At 50.0% G+C, this 16,635-nt stretch overlaps 1 protein-coding gene across 10 annotated transcripts in view; it reads right to left on the bottom strand.

The window, feature by feature from the left end:
* Lrrfip1 (LRR binding FLII interacting protein 1) overlaps positions 1–13,227 on the bottom strand; it is a 128,742-nt gene extending 115,515 nt beyond the window's left edge. For 8 of the 10 annotated variants that reach the window (XM_032901619.1, XM_032901607.1, XM_032901609.1 and 5 more), the window contains exon 1: positions 13,085–13,227. In XM_032901619.1, the coding sequence (XP_032757510.1) occupies positions 13,085–13,180 (96 nt within the window). In that variant the 5' untranslated portion in view covers positions 13,181–13,227. The remainder of the gene's footprint in view (positions 1–13,084) is intronic. The other 2 variants (XM_032901620.1, XM_032901613.1) reach the window with 1 other exon arrangement.
* Between the last annotated feature and the right edge of the window lie 3,408 nt (positions 13,228–16,635).

The raw sequence follows: 16,635 nt of genomic DNA, 5'->3' as shown, positions 1-16,635 counted from the left end.
TGGGAAGGAAGCCTTGGAGAAGATATTTAGCCAAGAAAACGAAACAAAAGCTGAAACAAAATCTAAGGTTTTGTTTGTTTGTTTTGTTTTGTTTTGTTTTTTGTTTTTAAAGAAGGGCTGAATCAGCTTCACACTAGAACTGGGTTTTTAGTCATTGAGATGGAGAGTCAGTGTGTTCTTCCCTCTCAATTTACACACAAACACAGGAGCTAAGGGTAAAAGTGACCCAGGTAAATGCACTAGAGCAGTGGTTCTCAACCTGAGGGTCGAGACCCCTTCCACAGGGGTCCCCCAAAGACCACCAGAAAACACAGGCATTTACATTACAACTCATAACATCAGCAAAACTACAGTTGTGAAGTAGCAACCAAAATAATTTGGCCGTGGCGGGAGGGGTGTCACCACTGCACAAGGAACCGTATTTAAAGGGTTGTAGCATTAGAAAGGCGGCGAACCACCATGGTAGAGCATTAAGCCTACATTAAGCACAAGACCTTCCTGTCCCATTCAGCAGCCCAGGGTGACTGGTATCCCACTGGCTAAAGGAATGGACGGCCCTGGGTAGAGCAAGGGTGAGTCCTCAGCCAGACAGTGCTGTGTGCACAGTCCGGTCTTGGCTAACAGAAAGAGGGGTGGAGGCTGCACGGTACATTCTGGGAATAATGGAGCCATGAGGAAGTTGCCAAGATGGGAGCTGCGGGGACTTAAGGGTGATGGGGAGGGGATTCTGGGCAAGACTGTGACCCAGCATCTATTTTAAGAAGTTCAGCTCTGTAGGAGGCAATGGAGACAATTTTAATCCTGTGGAAAGGTGGATGTCATTGATCATTTGCTGTCCGGTATCTGTGCCCTGCCAATCTGGTTGAGTATTAACGGCCCTACCCTCACATGTCACGCAGAGTTGGGATGTGTCCCATTTTCCTCTGCAACCATACCTGGATTTCAAGTGGGCAGCTGAATAGCAGCCAAGGTTGTACCTCAGTATGCCTTGACCTTGAACTTGTAGCATCCAGGACTGTGAGCGGTCCAACACCCAAGCCACGACCACTCAGTCTGTAGGGATTGCCCTATCGACCACACAGGCAATGCCACTTCTGAAACACAGCCAAGTGCCATCAAGTTTGCTGCTGGGGCCTCCACTTCCAGGATTCACAGCTGACTTCTAGAACTGTCCAACCTCCCTCCCATCCCACCCCACTCCCTGTCTCCAGGGTCATGGTCCTCTCTTTACAACTTTCCAGAATGTCTGACAGAGGAAATACCCAAAAATGGGTTAGCCTTTCTGCCTGCCCCCCCCCCCCAGAGAACAGCCATTCACCCTGACAGAGTCAGAGCAGAGCATCCAGGCTTCTATGGTATCTGGGCTCAAGACACTCAACAAAGAGGAGGCGATGCTTTAATCAGTGTTCTGCTCCCCCAGGAGCCATCTGACAATGTCTGGAAATGTGCTCCCCTCTCACCACCGAGGAGGTGGAGTTACTGGCATCTGCTAATCAGAAATTAGGGATTTTGCTGAGCCTTCTAGGGTATATACAAACCCCACATGAGGGTGTCAGCCGGTCCCCAAAGTCAATAGTATGGAGGCTGAGGAACCCCAAAGTATGAACAAAGACACTGGAAACCAAAACAAGGAATTAGAAGGCCATCACCTCGTCTCAACCTGTGTGGCAACCACGCTGGCTGGCTGGAGGCATGGGTTAAAAATAGGGAGGTAATTTGGTAGCTTCTAAGAGGTCAGATAAGCCCAAAGATAAACAGTTGTGAACAAGCCCGGTCTGTAAGGTCCAGGTCTTCAGGAAATCACTCAAGACAGGCCTACTTGAGGGTGAAGTCTTAGCTGGAACCTGAGTGCATCCTCCTGCTGACTTACACTGAGGACCAAGACATAAAATACTGAACGCAGGGGACCTTTGTGCAAAGGACAGCATCGGTGGGCTCTTGTCCCTAAGACGAAACACCTGCTGTAACAACCTAAAGGAATGAGGGAGACGTCAGGGGAGTTGGGCCATGAGCATTGGGCCATAACACTGAGGACAAGCGCACGGTGGTGGGAGTTTGTGGTCAAGGCTTTCTGCCTCACAATAGACAGGCAGCTAACAGAGAGTAAAAGGCAGAGGAAGACCCTCTGACAAAATACAGCCTCCAAAGACACACCCCATCGCTCTACTTCTTCAGCTAGGCCCCGCCTCCTAAAGCTTCTAAGAAGATCCTCCTCAAACACTACCAGCAACTGAGGACGAACCCTTCAATGTATCCGCCCTTGTGTGTATACGTGTGCGTGTGCGTGTGCATGTGCGTGTGTGTGTGTGCGCGCGTGTGTTCATTCCATATCCATATTAAGAGTCAGGGAAGCCCACAGGTGTGTAGACACTAAGATACACACACAGTTAAACTACAGCCGTGGATGAAGCAGTACATGCCTGTAATCCCAGCATCCTGACGCAGGAGGCTCCTCAGTGCAAGATCACTGGTAGCGAGCGATCCTCGGTCACAAGCCAATGAAGCCACAGCCATTAGCCTTTTAACAGTGAGTTCATTTAACCAGTCCCTTACGCCATCTGCCTCTCTCTTCCTGGTCGAAGGTTACCTTCCTCGTAACTTCTCTCCCACCCTCCCTCTCTATCCTTTTACTTAGGGGGAAGAGTTTCAACCCTGGATCCTTGACCGCATCCCAACTGGATGCAAAGCACCAAGGCCGCCTGCTTATCTTCCCGAGCCACATGCAAGCAGGAAATGTCCGCCACCCTTTCAGTACTAGTACCTGCTAAGTGCCACACGACACACTCCATCACATTACTATAACTACCCAGGTGGTACTATTCCTTTTTCACAGACAAAGGGATGGGACGAAGACTGTGTCCTTTCCACGAGCGTGCTTCAGGCAAAGCGCCACCACAGGCTGCCCCCTTCCTACCTGTACACATTTCCCTCCACTTCTGCTCCACACCGTGAGTGATATATGGCTCGAGGAAACTCAATTGGGATTTCAAATTATGGGCTATGCCTATTATAATATGGCTCCATAAGGGATAAATCATTGGTCCAGAGCTCTGGGGCCTTTGCCAGCACAGTGGCTACTGGCTACGTGGCTATTTCAATCAGTTTCAAAACCGACTGAGAATGAAGGTCCTCTGTTGCGCTGCCACATGGCAACTGCTCCAGTGATCAAGGACGGTGGCTCTGGTTATAGCCCTCAGACACAGACAATTCCCACATAGCCAGGATGACCCCAGGCCAGGCTGCTCGGAATGAGAGGAACAAATGTGCCAGAGGCAGTGAGAACTATCTTAGGATACTTGAGATAGCCGTGTTCCCTACTCAGTCAGCTTGGGAATCCCACTTCCAGGACTGTCAACCTGGATATCCTTACTCTTCCCAGACGAGGGAAGCCATAGACGATGGTAGGAAGGAAGAATAAAAGAAATCAATGCAGCATGGGAAGGGTTAAAAAGCAGAATGGACAGTGTGTGAGCCCCCGGATGGTGTGTGAGCCCCTGGCCTGGACAGTGTGTGAGCCCCAGATGGTGTGTCAGCCCCCAGATGGTTGTCAGCCCCCCTGGATGGTGTGTGAGCCCCTGGATGGTGTGTGAGCCCCCGGATGGTGTGTGAGTCCCTGGACGGTGTGTGAGCCTCTAGCCTGGACCGTGTGTGAGCCCCTGGACAGGACAGCGTGTGAGCCCCTGTGGTGTTCTATATAAGCAGGTCAGAACTGCCTGGTGGATCATACCAAGAAGGGAGTGGAAATCCTGATGGAGGACACCAGTAGCTCAGTGCTGACTGTTCCTGGCTCTCACAGGCTGCTGACTCAAGAGTTTACCCCTGCCAGGCTGGATCGCATTCTGCCTAAACAGGTGTATTTCAGGTCCTAGAGAACTTGACAAACCAATGAATGAGTTGATGATTCTCCATGCTTAATGTCAGAAAAATCTTTTTTTTTCCTTTGCTGGTATTTTGTTGGATTTTTCTTTTCTTTCTTCTTTCTCTCTCTCTCTCTCTCCCCCTCTCCCTCTCCCTCCCTCTCCCTCCCTCTCCCTCTCCTCCTCCCCCTCCCCCAGTATTATTTTTTGAGACAAGGTCTTGATAGATCACCCTGACCATCCTGTAATCCAAGCTGGCCTTGAACTTGTAGCAATCCTCCTGCTTCAGCTTTTCAAGGGTAAATATTACAGGCGTGTGTTCCTAAATCCAGCTCAAAAATCTTACTTTTAAAACTTCAAACTAATTAGTGATTTATCTGCTTTGTAGGGAGATAGTGAGTGAGTTCAAGACAACCTAGACTACATAGTAGACTCTGTATTTGTGGGGGAGAGAGAGAGAAGGAGAGGGAGAGGGAGAGGGAGAGGGAGAGAGAGAGAGGGAGAGAGAGAGAGGGAGAGAGAAGAGGGCTGGTCAGATGGCTCAGTGGGTAAACACACTTGCTCCAAGACGGACAACTTGCGTTTCATCCCTGGAATGGTGGCGAGAGAGAAGTGACTCCCACACATTATCCTTTAACATTTGCCCCCTAGGATGCACATGTGTACATGCATACACACACACACACACACACACACACACACACACACACACACACATAAAAATAAATCCATGTGATCTGAGAACAGTGGAATGCACTTCTAATCCCAGCCACTTGGGAAGCAGAGGCAGGGATCTCTGTAATTTCAAGGCAGATCTGATTTATATCTCCCAATAAATAAATGCCCAATAAAACAAAATTTAAAAGGAAGAATCACAAAGGGGGAAAAAGGATGAGGGGCAGGAGGAAAACCTCAAGAAATTAAAATTAAATATAGTTCAGTTGTATTTAGTAGCAGTAGATTAACCTGAATTCTGTCCCAGACGATCTAGCAAAAGACAGGCATGTAGACAGGCATATAGACAGGCATGTAGACAGGCATGTAGACAGGCATGTAGACAGGCATGTAGACAGGCATGTAGACAGGCATGTAGACAGGCATGTAGACAGGCTTGTAGACAGGCATGTAGACAGGCATGTAGACAGAACCAAGGAAGAGCAATTGTCATGCCCAGAAGAGAGAAGAGGGCTGGCTGGTGGGGTGGGGACAACAGAGACTTCACAGAACTTCTGGACAGTCATTTCCAGATTGAATGAAGCCAGTCCGGCTCAATACACACGGGGAAAGCCTAGGATAGTAAGGACAGTGAAGGCCACAGGGCCCAGAGAAGGAAAGCAGGTTATAATGTTGAAACCGCAGAAGGGACTAAACTTCTCAGAACAACCCTAAATGGCAGAGTAAGATAGGAAGAGGCCTAAGGTGACGGCAGAAATTCATTTTTAATTTTACTTTCCCCATGGACTTACTGGCTTGGTAGGAAACACAGGCACGTCCTTGACAAACCTGCTTGCGCTACCTTCCCACGCTGCTCTTCCGCTGTGGCTCTGGTGTTTGTTCAAGCAAATGCCAACAAATTGCAGCCTTTCCCCCACAGAGGACCAAGTGCCACCTTCACTTTCTACACAGGACTCTTTTCAATTAACAATGCCAATTGGAAACTGCTTCAAAGGACGCAGGGAAACCGTTGACATTCTCCGAAACTTATTTTTAACCTAGACCCCTCTACACAACCAGACTACTAATCATGTGGGTGGGTAGGAGGCATTTTTAGATGCGCAAATATTTGGAAAAGGTACCCTTGTTCAGAAGGACGTGTTCCAGCAAAACCAAGTTTTGAGCCAAGAAAGACAATTAGAATTCAAGAAACAGGGACTCAGCCCTCCCCTCCCCAAAAAGGCAAAAGGATCGATCCTTCAGAGCTGTAAGAAGGGAAGAGCTGAGGGGGACAAAGCCCGAGGGTACCCAGACCTGACTGGGAAGGTTGTGGGGAGTAATCAGACTTGGATGATGGTCTGACTTGTCTAATTATATTACTACATGGGACCATAAAGGGTTTGTTCAGACTTTGATGAAATACAGATCATAGATAGGGGAACAGGCAAGCAGTTTAAATACGTGTGCTGGCTGGCTCCCAAAGTGACGTCTGGTGTGCAACACTGTCACTTCCACCAGCGTTTCCTGAACACTGACTGTGTGCTCTTTGGCCATTGTCCTGAGACCTTTACCTGACATCTCTGATTATTTGCCCTCATAATCACCAATCTCATGGGAAACAAGACTATTAATATTTCTCTGCTGTATTTATGGGAGGTCCAGGTGCTCATGCAATCGCTTTTGACCATGGAATAAAGGGCAAATCAGAACCCACGAAACCTGATTCTAGCATCCAATACCCTCAACCTGCCATGACAGTATACCAGTGAGTATACCACAACAATAGAAATACAGGACGAGGATGTAAGGGAATGGCAACCCATCTCCATGGATACCTACTCAAAATCTTCAACCCAGGAAGCCAACAGACAGCATCCAAACTAGATAAACCTATGAAGCATGTTTTTATAAGTTGCACTTTAATAATGGAACATCTACTTAGATGCATAATATTTGCGAAAACCATGGCACTCGCCAGGCCACTGAGTGACTTAAGGGCCCTTTAAAATATTTGGCTTTTACAGGGCTGTGGCAATGCGTTATTTATGAAAATATATATTACATTCTAGAAACTGGAACTTTTGCTGGACCTCACAGCCAATTAATAATATACCTTGAGGTCATAGAAGACCCAAGACTGGCATCCTACTGTGGACTCCGCCTGTTTGCTTGATCTGCCTTTAAGAAAACAATGTAACAGGGTTGGGGATTTAGCTCAGTGGTAGGGCGCTTGCCTAGCAAGCGCAAGGCCCTGGGTTCGGTCCCCAGCTCCGAAAAAAAAAAAAAAAAAAGAAAGAAAGAAAGAAAAGAAAACAATGTAACAACCAACCTGACTTGCCTTGGATTTCCCATGTGACCAGCTCTGATAACCTAAGCTAATACATAGTGATAGTCTTAAATTATGTATTCTTCCATGGCCCCAGCATGGTGTGTGTTATGCTAATCATTTGCTGAAAACAGTAAATAATAGGTTGAAAATAATCTTATAGACTGAGTACCCACCATTAATGTTGCCCCAGCATTATTGGTATATTGCTTGGTAAAAAATAATGTTTGTACTATTGTCTCTAAGTTGGGGTCAGTTGGAGTCTGTGACTTAATTCCTTGTAGAGTGTCCTTCATTCCCTCCCCGTGTGAAGTTTTCCATGCTGGTCAATAAAAGACAGAGCTAAGCCCTTTGTGAGACACACATAGAGACCGAGACACAGGGACAGATTCACAGGACAGCATTCAGACAGGCCTAGATTCAGACATGTACCACAGGCAGACAGGGATAACAGAAGACAAGAGAGAGCAAACTAGAGAATTACAGTCTGGACTAGCTCTTGGTTAAAGGACATCAAGGGGCAGTGCTTTGATTTCTATCCTTACTGTGACACTGAGGGAATATTGGCGACTGAGTTTATTATTAGTGTTTTCAAACCAAGACACACAGTGACGTAAGAAGCTATGTTCTCACCAGAGAAGTGCCAGGGTCTGACAAGTATTAAAAGGACAGTTCAGGAAACAGAGACAGATCAGCTGTCAGACCCCTAACTGCTTCCCCAGCAAACCTGGGTTCTGTTCCCGGCACCCGGAATGGTGGCTCACAACCATCTATAACTCCAGTTCCAGGGACTCCAAAACTTTCTGGTCTCCTCGATGCACATGGTGCACATAAATTCACATAGAGACACATAAATAAATAAAAATTGAAAAACCCTAAATTTAAAAAACAATCGAAAGAACTGTCCAGCTGTGTTGGTAATGGCCTGAGAACATGAACCATGGTAAAATTGCATATGAGTTTGCTGAGATAAAAATTAACACTTTCCAGATGGAGGCATGGAAAGAGGAAGTCCCAGATATAGGAAGGCAGAAAGCACTAGTGTCTGCCTCATGAAAAGTTACACTGAGGGCTCACAGGTCAGCTGGGGACAGCTGTCCCAGAGATGGGAGAAGTTGGCCTGAATGTAGGCTGTCATCTCCAATGGAGTCTTAGGCCATTAAACAAGTGCTCTACTCTGCTGATGGGACTTAGTACGCTTGTGGGCTGAACCTTCTGAGAATGGCTGGCTCACACTGTCTCCTCCTTCCTTTTGTGTCCCACCCTTTGATGACATTTACAGGTGACAGTCTTGACTACAGTCCAGGACTGAGGTCTTCACCATTCAGCCTAAGGTCTCTACAGCCTTTCATCGGAAAATCCTGACAGTGAGCGTGGAGCTAGGAATCAGTTAGACTGTCCACGGACGGAGGAAGAGACAGCTGGCTCTGATAGAAATAGCTATGGGTGGGGCCTGGAGGCCACTAGAGACAGCAGGGCGGTCCCGATGAGACTCTGATTCCTCTCTAGCTTCTCCCATCTTTTGGAAATCACATCAACAGTCTAAGCACACAGGCCCAGGAACTCATTTTGACCATTCGTAATCCTTTACAGATGATGCCCATCCCCCAGATCTGTGTCACTCTTAGGAGGGCCACCCAGGATGGCTACATGAGTATTGAGGTAGGGCAATTCTTCACATTGGACAATGAACAAACACATGGTCTCCCACCCTATGGATGGTGGGGTACCACCACCTCTTGACTGCACAGCAGTAACCTAACCACCCTGGGTGGCACAGTCAGCCAGTGTCCACTGGGTTTTTATGAGTTGAGTAGTCTCAGGAAACAAAGGCATAAAGAGGATGAATGAAGTTAAGTGGCTGGGTGGCAAAAGGCACCACCACCCTCTGTTGAATTCAGGCAGTGGCTGGCCCCAGTGTGCTGTCACAGCTGGGGAGTGAGACATGGAGATTATGACAGAGGCCAGGAGTCTGTCATGGTAGTTGAATTCTTCCCGGATCCCTCAATCCAAGAAAGCCAGGTCAGCTTGGTGTTAACAGTAGTAGAGGTAAGGGTCTAAAATGAGCTAGACCCACGAGCACACCCCAACCTATCCAAATGGCAATGGCCTTGAAGCTTGAGCAAGCAGATGCATAGACAGGCTCACCGCACAGGCTGAGTCCTGAGGCCTGCTTGGAAGGAGAAGCAGACAGCATAGGGAAGGAAGATCTCAGTAGGACTGCCCAACATAGAAGTGGTGCTCACAGCAGGTTTCCCAGGAGAAGAACCCACAGTTGGCCTGAGGCTGCTAGCAGTTTCCTGCAGGAGCCCTAGAGGCAAGCAGGACAGAGCATGGGCTCAGCAGGGTAACATAGATATTTACCATCAACCTGTGAGGGTAGACAGGAAGTCACCAGAGTGCATTCTTCATCCTCACATATATGAGCTAATGGCTGCCGGCTGCCTCTCCCAGGGGCTCTGCTGGGGATGGAGGAGACATCTTCTGCATACCAGGAACTTTGGTCCAGTGAAGGTAAAGTTGGGGGTGGGCTCTGAGCTTTCAGCTTTCAATGCTCCTGGACCACATGCTGGAAGGATTCACTTACAGTGGGTTCCTTGGACAAGAGGCTTTGGGGGAAATTAGGGGTCAGAAATCCCCCTCCCTCTTCCTGTCTTGTTCTGCCGAATGTGGAGAGGCATCTCAGAGAGGCCACAGAGGGAGGAACCAACTCAGCACCCAAGGAGATGGCTCTGCTACCTCATGATGGACAAACCCAAACGAAGCCAGCCGCGTTGACTGTGGCATTGGAAAGGCCCGGAGAGGACACTGAACAGCCTTGGACAGAGCGCTGACGGGAGGTCCAGCCACCCCCACCCCCATCCCCTAACCCCCGTCCCCTGGCAAAGTCCCTGGCAGAAGGTCTATGTGGGAGGAGGGAAGACTCAGGCTTGAGATTTACCTTCTGAAGATGTCAGCGACACTTCTGCCCAGATGTGAGACCTGGCACTCCCCGCCTCCTAGAAGGCCATGTCTCACTGTCTGGAGAGTGTTGGCAGAGCCCTTCCCCCAACACCATGCTAGAATTTCGCCTCCCAAAGACGAGCCAATCGGTACTGATATTAAAGGCATATTAAATGACAACCTGTCTACTTGCTGGGTTGGAGCCAGATAGAACCTGTGCGAATGGGAAGAGACAAGGCAGGCACGGAAGAGGCACCGAAGGGCTCTGTTCCTTCTCAGGGAATTTCCGAGCCCCAGGAGGATGGAACGTCTATTCCACTCCACTGTGTGGGTCCCCTGGGTGGGTCCCACGCCTCCTGATGACCTTGACCCAGAATCTCCACTCATCTTTGGGACGGCAACCTTTCTCCTGCCACTCATAAGTGCTCCACCACATCAGACCTATACAACTTCCTAAAGGATTCGGGGCAGGGATGCCCTTGACCTTAGTTGGTATGTGGGCAGGACAACGAGCTCTCCCCAGATCCAGGCCAGGCAGGGATGGTCCTGTCTCCTTTTGCAAAGGGGGCTTCATGGGAGCCAGTCATCTGTGGTCTCAGAATTTGGAGCAGGAAAACTCTAGAGACCTGCAGGGGTTCCTCAGGAGCTGCTCCTCCCAGCTCTCTGGAGAGAGGCAGACAGAGAAGACTATAATTCATCCATCATGGAATGATCCCTTCGCTGAGGCTAAAGTCAGTGAACTTCCACACAGCATCCCTGTCTGTGGACGGGGTCAGCATACAGGAACCTGTAGTATTGGGATACAAGTATAGCATTCTCTCCTGGGATTTCCACACTCCGCTGCTATGTGTCCCTTGTCTAGGTCAAGTGGTCAGGGTTTTTGTCCTGGCAGCCAAGCCATCTGGCTGGGAGATATATCCTTCAAGAGCTCAAGATACCCTTTCCTCCAGGAAGCAGCCTCTGATGTTAGCTGCATTCTCTCTCATTCCAAACCTTCAGGCCCTTCCATGACCTTTCCGATCAGATCGGGCCCTCTACGATGGGCACTGCTGATCTACAGGCTCCAACCCACTCATCTTTTTTTGTGAGGTAGAGTCTCACTTTGTAGCCCAGACTGGCCTCCGAGTCTGCATGCATCCTCCCAGCTCGGCCTCTCCGGCGCTGGGATGACAGGATAACTCTACCCATATTCCCAGACCCCTTTTGATCCAAATCCTTGCCAGTTTTCCTGCTAACTCTTGGCTGTTTAGGGTTGGGTGTTGGGTACCATGATCATGGATTAAAGAGTGACTTCGAAACCAAGCCCGAGATAGTTTTGCTAATGTTCATAAGAACATTCGATAATTCAGGGGATAGATATTTGCCATCTGAATACTGATTTAACTTCACAGTTGGCCGACAGAATCCAATTTGTAGCGAGACAGCATCACCTGCTCCCTCTGGTCTTTTCACTGAATGCCACCGGGTCTGGGTAAGGGCCACATCTGTGGCTGAGTTCCACCAGGCATTGGTCTTATTCAGGGCACACTCATTTCACTCGTTGGTTGGAAATCTTTTGCCTGCTGTTCCTTTGTATGTCCCCCCCAGGGCCTCAGGGAGTCTGCCCCTCTTTCAGAGATGAGAACTGGGCTGAGGGGGGCTGGGAAGCTGGCTTCCCTAGACCAGCACAGTTAGTACAGAGTGGTCCGGTCTGTCTGGAAGCTCAGGTCTGACTCCTGCCCATCTTTATAACTGCTGACTGCAGCTCTCTGGGTGCAAGGCAGAACCATTCCCTGGCCTCTGCTTCCAATCTATTTTTATAACAACCAGCCGATAAGAGGCTGACTTATGGGACTACCAATCTTCTCATTCCTTTGTCCTGCAACCACGGGGATTTGTGGGACACTCTGGCCCTCCTGGGGACACTTGTTTGCTGGGTAGTCACAGACCTGCAAAGGAGACTGTTGTAACCAGGAAATTATATTCAAACCACTACATTTAGCAAGTGTCTGTATTTAGCCAAAGATCCTGTAACCAACACCATTAATCACCCACTGTGCACCTGTCTCTAATGAGCTCTTGGCATAAGATATTGCCTGCCTGGGTGATGCCTTCTATAGGCAACCGACTAATCTCTGCACATTCTACCAACTTGCACCAGGTACAGGCCTTATGCCTAGGGTGACACGGGAGAGCTAAGTATCAAAAGGGCTAGAAGAAGACAGAATTTGTACACCGGGCTTCAGGGGATGGGAAGGAGTTTGCTGAAAGCCCTCTCCTGTCTTGTACAGAGAAACCGTTTCTTTACACAGCGTCCTGCAAACACGGACCCATGGATCAGTAAAACTGAAGTCAGGCATTCACTACTACAAACAGGAAGGCCACGGCCACTACTTCTCTAATATAACCGCAGCCTAAACTGCTGGGAAGTTTTTCCACGCGGAAATAATATGCAGGCTAACTCTCCATCACAACCTGCTCAGAAGAGAGGGGAGGAGACTGGATTTCACCTGCATGGAGATTTTAATTTTTTAAATTATTATTTTAGTTAGTATGTGCACAGGACGCTCAACTCAAAGGGAACAAAAAAGGCAATAAAATATCTCTGATTCCTTTGTCCACCCTAGGTCTTAACCAGTCAGCCCCCTCCCCCAGAGCGGCTGCTACCAGTTTGCTCTAGTCTTTCCACGTGTCACGCATGCTGCCGCAGCCTAAAGGTTGCATCTTTGTGGGAGAAAACCGGGCGTTTGTGCAGACACGCACACCCATGCGCCCTCCTTTGCCACACGCGAAGTTCATTAGCGAACACGTTTGCCGTTGTAATGAACTGTCCAGGAAACTTTTATCACACGTCCAAACATGCCCTAGCTTGCTTTCCGGCTGGTCCAGACACGGGACCCCTAAGTTACTCCCAAGCTGATCCCTGTTTGGCAATGGTCACCAACCAACTAGGGCCATTTCAGCAAGGCCAAGTGGCTTTTAGGGCCGCCACTGGTCATCAGGATTGGCCTAACCTCCTTTCCCGGTACCCTTTCCCGGTACAAGGAAGGGTACTGGATCCCCACTCGACTGGGACCCCGCCACCTTGAGCTCCGGGTGGCCCGATTGAGTCAGTCCCCGGGACTAGCGGCCCACAAGGACCAGGGTCTGGAGCTGAAGCCAGTAGCGCCACCGGCGTGTGGCGGGTGGCGAGTGGTCCGTAGGCCGTGGATGAAAGCCGGGGCCCAGCGCTCCTGGGGCCCGGCCCAAAGCGCGGCTGCTGGGGACCACTGGGGACTGCTGGGGACCGCGGGGACGCTGACAGCTGTGGCCGCGCCTTGCTCACCTCACGCACGATCTGGTTGAGCGCGTCGTCCTCCGCCGTCAGCCGCTCCCGGTTGGGGAGCCGCTTGCGCCCGGATCCCTGTGTGCCCATGTCCATCGGCCACGGCGCACAGCTGCTGCGGGACCGGTCTCGGAGCCGCGCTCGTCCAGCCGCCCGCTCCGCCCCTCGCTCCGCCGCGGCGTCATGGCGTCAGCGGCGCGGGGCTGGGGACGCGGGGGACGCGGGGGGCGCGGGAGGCCGGGGCCAGGACTGCGGGGATCCTCCGGTACCCCGGAGACCGCAAGGTGGGACGCAGGGATTCAGAGTAGAGATGGAGATGCTCAAGTAGTGGCGGCGGGAAGCTGGGGACAGGGACACAGGGACCCCGGGTGGTCCTCAGTGCCAAGGCTAGGCAAGACCGAGACAGAGGAAAGCGGCTGAGACCCACAAAAGAGGCTCCCTCATAGGGGCAGGCCAGAAGTTAGGGACCTAGGTAGGAGTAGCAGACTGTGGAGGCGAAGTGTTGGAATACCAGGATACTGGGGACACTGGGCACATGAGGGGATACTGTGAGACCAGGGGAGCTGTTGGTGGTGTCTAGGGACGTGAGTTGTAGAGGGCAAACTGCTGGGGTCTGGCATGCCCATCATTGGAACAGTGGGTAACTGAGTGGAAACTTCTGCTGGTGTCATACAGAGGTTTTCAGAGGATTGGATGGCCCAGAAGAGTTTTCGTCGAGGGATGGGCCCAGGTTATAATTTAATCGGGCATCCCTATCTCGGCCAGTTGAGATAAAAGTCCATCCCCAAGGATTGAGAGCCTTGCTCTGGAATCAGGTCCGGGTGCCTTCTGATGGCAGCCCAGGTACCCAAGACTCCAAGCACTGCGAACCGTTCTTTGAGAGGACACAGTTCGTTCCCCTGTCTTTCTGCTCACATCGCTGGCTGCGGTGCCTCCTGACTGGCCACTTGACTCCAGCGTCTGAGAATGGGCCCGACGTATTTCCTGCCATCCCTGTGAACTTGATATTCGAAGCTCTCTATGGGAACCACTGGGAAAGCTAGAAGGCTGCCCTGGGGCTAGGCAAGGTGAACAAAGTTCTCGTGTCTCTCCTTGTCTTCTGGATCTTAGTTGACTGTTGGGTATTAAACAGGGCACCAGCAGGCTGGCAAAAGCACTGGAGTGTCTGACGTTTGGCTGAACTTCAAGGTGGCTGGGCGTGGGGAAGGACAGGAGGGAGTATGGCACAGAAGGAAGGACAAGCCTTATGAAGTCATGGGTAGCAGCTCTGTCCCCACTGGGATCGGAATGGTCAACATAAAATGTATTTCCAAGCAAGTTGTATGACCAAATGCGTGTGAGCCCTTAGAAACATCATGCGGAAACTTTAGGGGACAAGAAGCAGACCCCTCAGTTACAGAGAAGCTGTTGGAGGTGTAGGCCAAGGAATAGACGGTGAATGGAGGGACATGGGAGGGGCGAGATGGTTACATTGCTAGGGTTACAACCTGCTTGGCACACTGTAGGCATGGGGGAAACACCTGTGAGCCAAATCTCCCATGCCATGCTCACACCATGGGGGGAGGATACTCCTTAGTGATGTAATCCTGCCTGGAGATGTCTTAGGCATCATCATTACCCAGGCCAGCTGGGGGCTGTTCATCCTCTCCTTAGCCAAGGGGCATTGAGATGATCCTATATCCACCAAGGCTGTGTCCTGCCAACCTGTTCTTTCACTTACATCTGCTCCACACCTGCTACCTGTCAACTGATTGCCCAGGGCTCTTAGACACAAAAGTAAAGGAGGCAGACTGTGTTGCTGCCCTCTTAAGGCTAAGGAAATAATGTGTGCTTCTTATCCAAAGCCAGTTCCAAGATCCAACGTCTTCCTTCTGGGAGAAGCCTGCCTGATGCTTAAGACCTTTCTCTCTACCTAGGATTCTTAGCCCTGCCCACCTAGCATCCTAGGAATCTGATCCTTTTTATTCTAAGGGGCGTTCTATCAGCTTGGCTGGTACAACCTCCATCCAGTAGCTCTCTCCTGTACCACACAATAACACCAGTACACTGTTTCAGAGCATTGAGAGAACACTTGATGACCAGGGCTACTGTGTTCATCTCCAAGACCATCTCTGAGATCCTCCTTAAATGCAAATGCCACCTTTAGAAAGGATCCAGGGAAAGAGAGAAGGAGACAAGGACAGTCTGGGTAAAGGACTCTGTACGTACAGTTGACCGCTATAGAGTTTCCCTTCCTGGACTTATTTCTTTGTTCACAGGGCAAGCTCTGCAGGGGGCTGGGAAGTTACAAGGGATCCAGTCTGTGAAGACTCAGAGCTTCTGGGGGAGAGGCCCATAGGAGCTGTCAGAGAGATCAAGCTGGACACGTTAAGTCATCATGGGGTCCTACCCTGGCCTCCTCTACTGCTCTCCACCTGCAAAGGATGGAAAGGCCTCTTTTGGACTATAGTGGAGAGAGCCAGGGTGAGCTACAGTCCCTCCTAGGATGACTGGCAGAAGGGAGCAAAGCCTCTTGTGGTAGAACATGGGGCCAAGATTATGGGCACCAGTGGGGACTAAGAACAAGTTCCATGTCCTGCCAGGGGGGTTGGTGGCTTGTCTCCCATGGCCAGCCAGCCATTTTCAGCAGCTTCTTTCAATGGCTCATACACATATTTTCAAAAGAGTAAAGTGGTTCAACTCACTCCAAGTGGCTTTCTTAAATACCTGTGGACAACCTATTATAATTAGGGTTTCTATTGCTGTGAAGAGGTACTGTGACCACAGCAACTCTTATAAAGGAAAACACTTCACTGGGGCTGGCTTACAGGTCAGAGGTTTAGACCATTATTTTTTTTTACAAGTTTAGGATTTATTTATATTTTATGTATATGAGTACACTGTAGCTGTCTTCAGACACACCAGAAGAGGGAATTGGATCCCATTACAGATGGTTGTGAGTCACCATGTGGTTTCTGGAATTGAACTCGGGACCTCTGGAAGAGCAATCAGTGCTTTTAACCAATGAGCCATCCCTCCAGCCCAAGACCATTATTGTAAGGGTGGGAAGCATGGTGGCAAGCAGGCAGCCATGGTGCTAGAGGAGCTGAGAGGTCTGTATCTGAATCCACAGGCAGCAGGAAGAGAGAGACACACTGGGCTTGGCTTGAGCACAGGAGATCTCAAAGCCCACCCCCAATGACACACTTCCTCCAACAAAGTCACACCTACTCCAACAAGGCCATACCTACTCCAACAAGGCCATACCTCCTAATAGCATCACTCCCTACGACCAAATATTCAAACCCGTGAGTCTGTGAGGGCCATTCCTGTTCAAACCACCACACACCATTTCCAACAAACTTCAGGTTTTGTAGAGGAAACACTTGGGGGTTGTCTCAGGCTCTTTCTTGTATTCCCGCCTAAACCCAACCGGATGCCCACACTTGTCTTTTTTCTTCGCCTCTGATCATTTTCCATTCTTTCCCTTCAACCATGGTTCCCAGTTCAGTTATACTCCTCTCTTGCTGGGGTTGATGGTTTCCTGAGTGGACTGCATGAAACAACCATAG

Source organism: Rattus rattus, chromosome 4 (genome assembly GCF_011064425.1).
Source record: "Rattus rattus isolate New Zealand chromosome 4, Rrattus_CSIRO_v1, whole genome shotgun sequence".
Taxonomy (NCBI): domain Eukaryota; kingdom Metazoa; phylum Chordata; class Mammalia; order Rodentia; family Muridae; genus Rattus; species Rattus rattus.
Note: the sequence above shows the minus strand (reverse complement) of the source record. Positions and strands in the feature narration are given on the sequence as shown.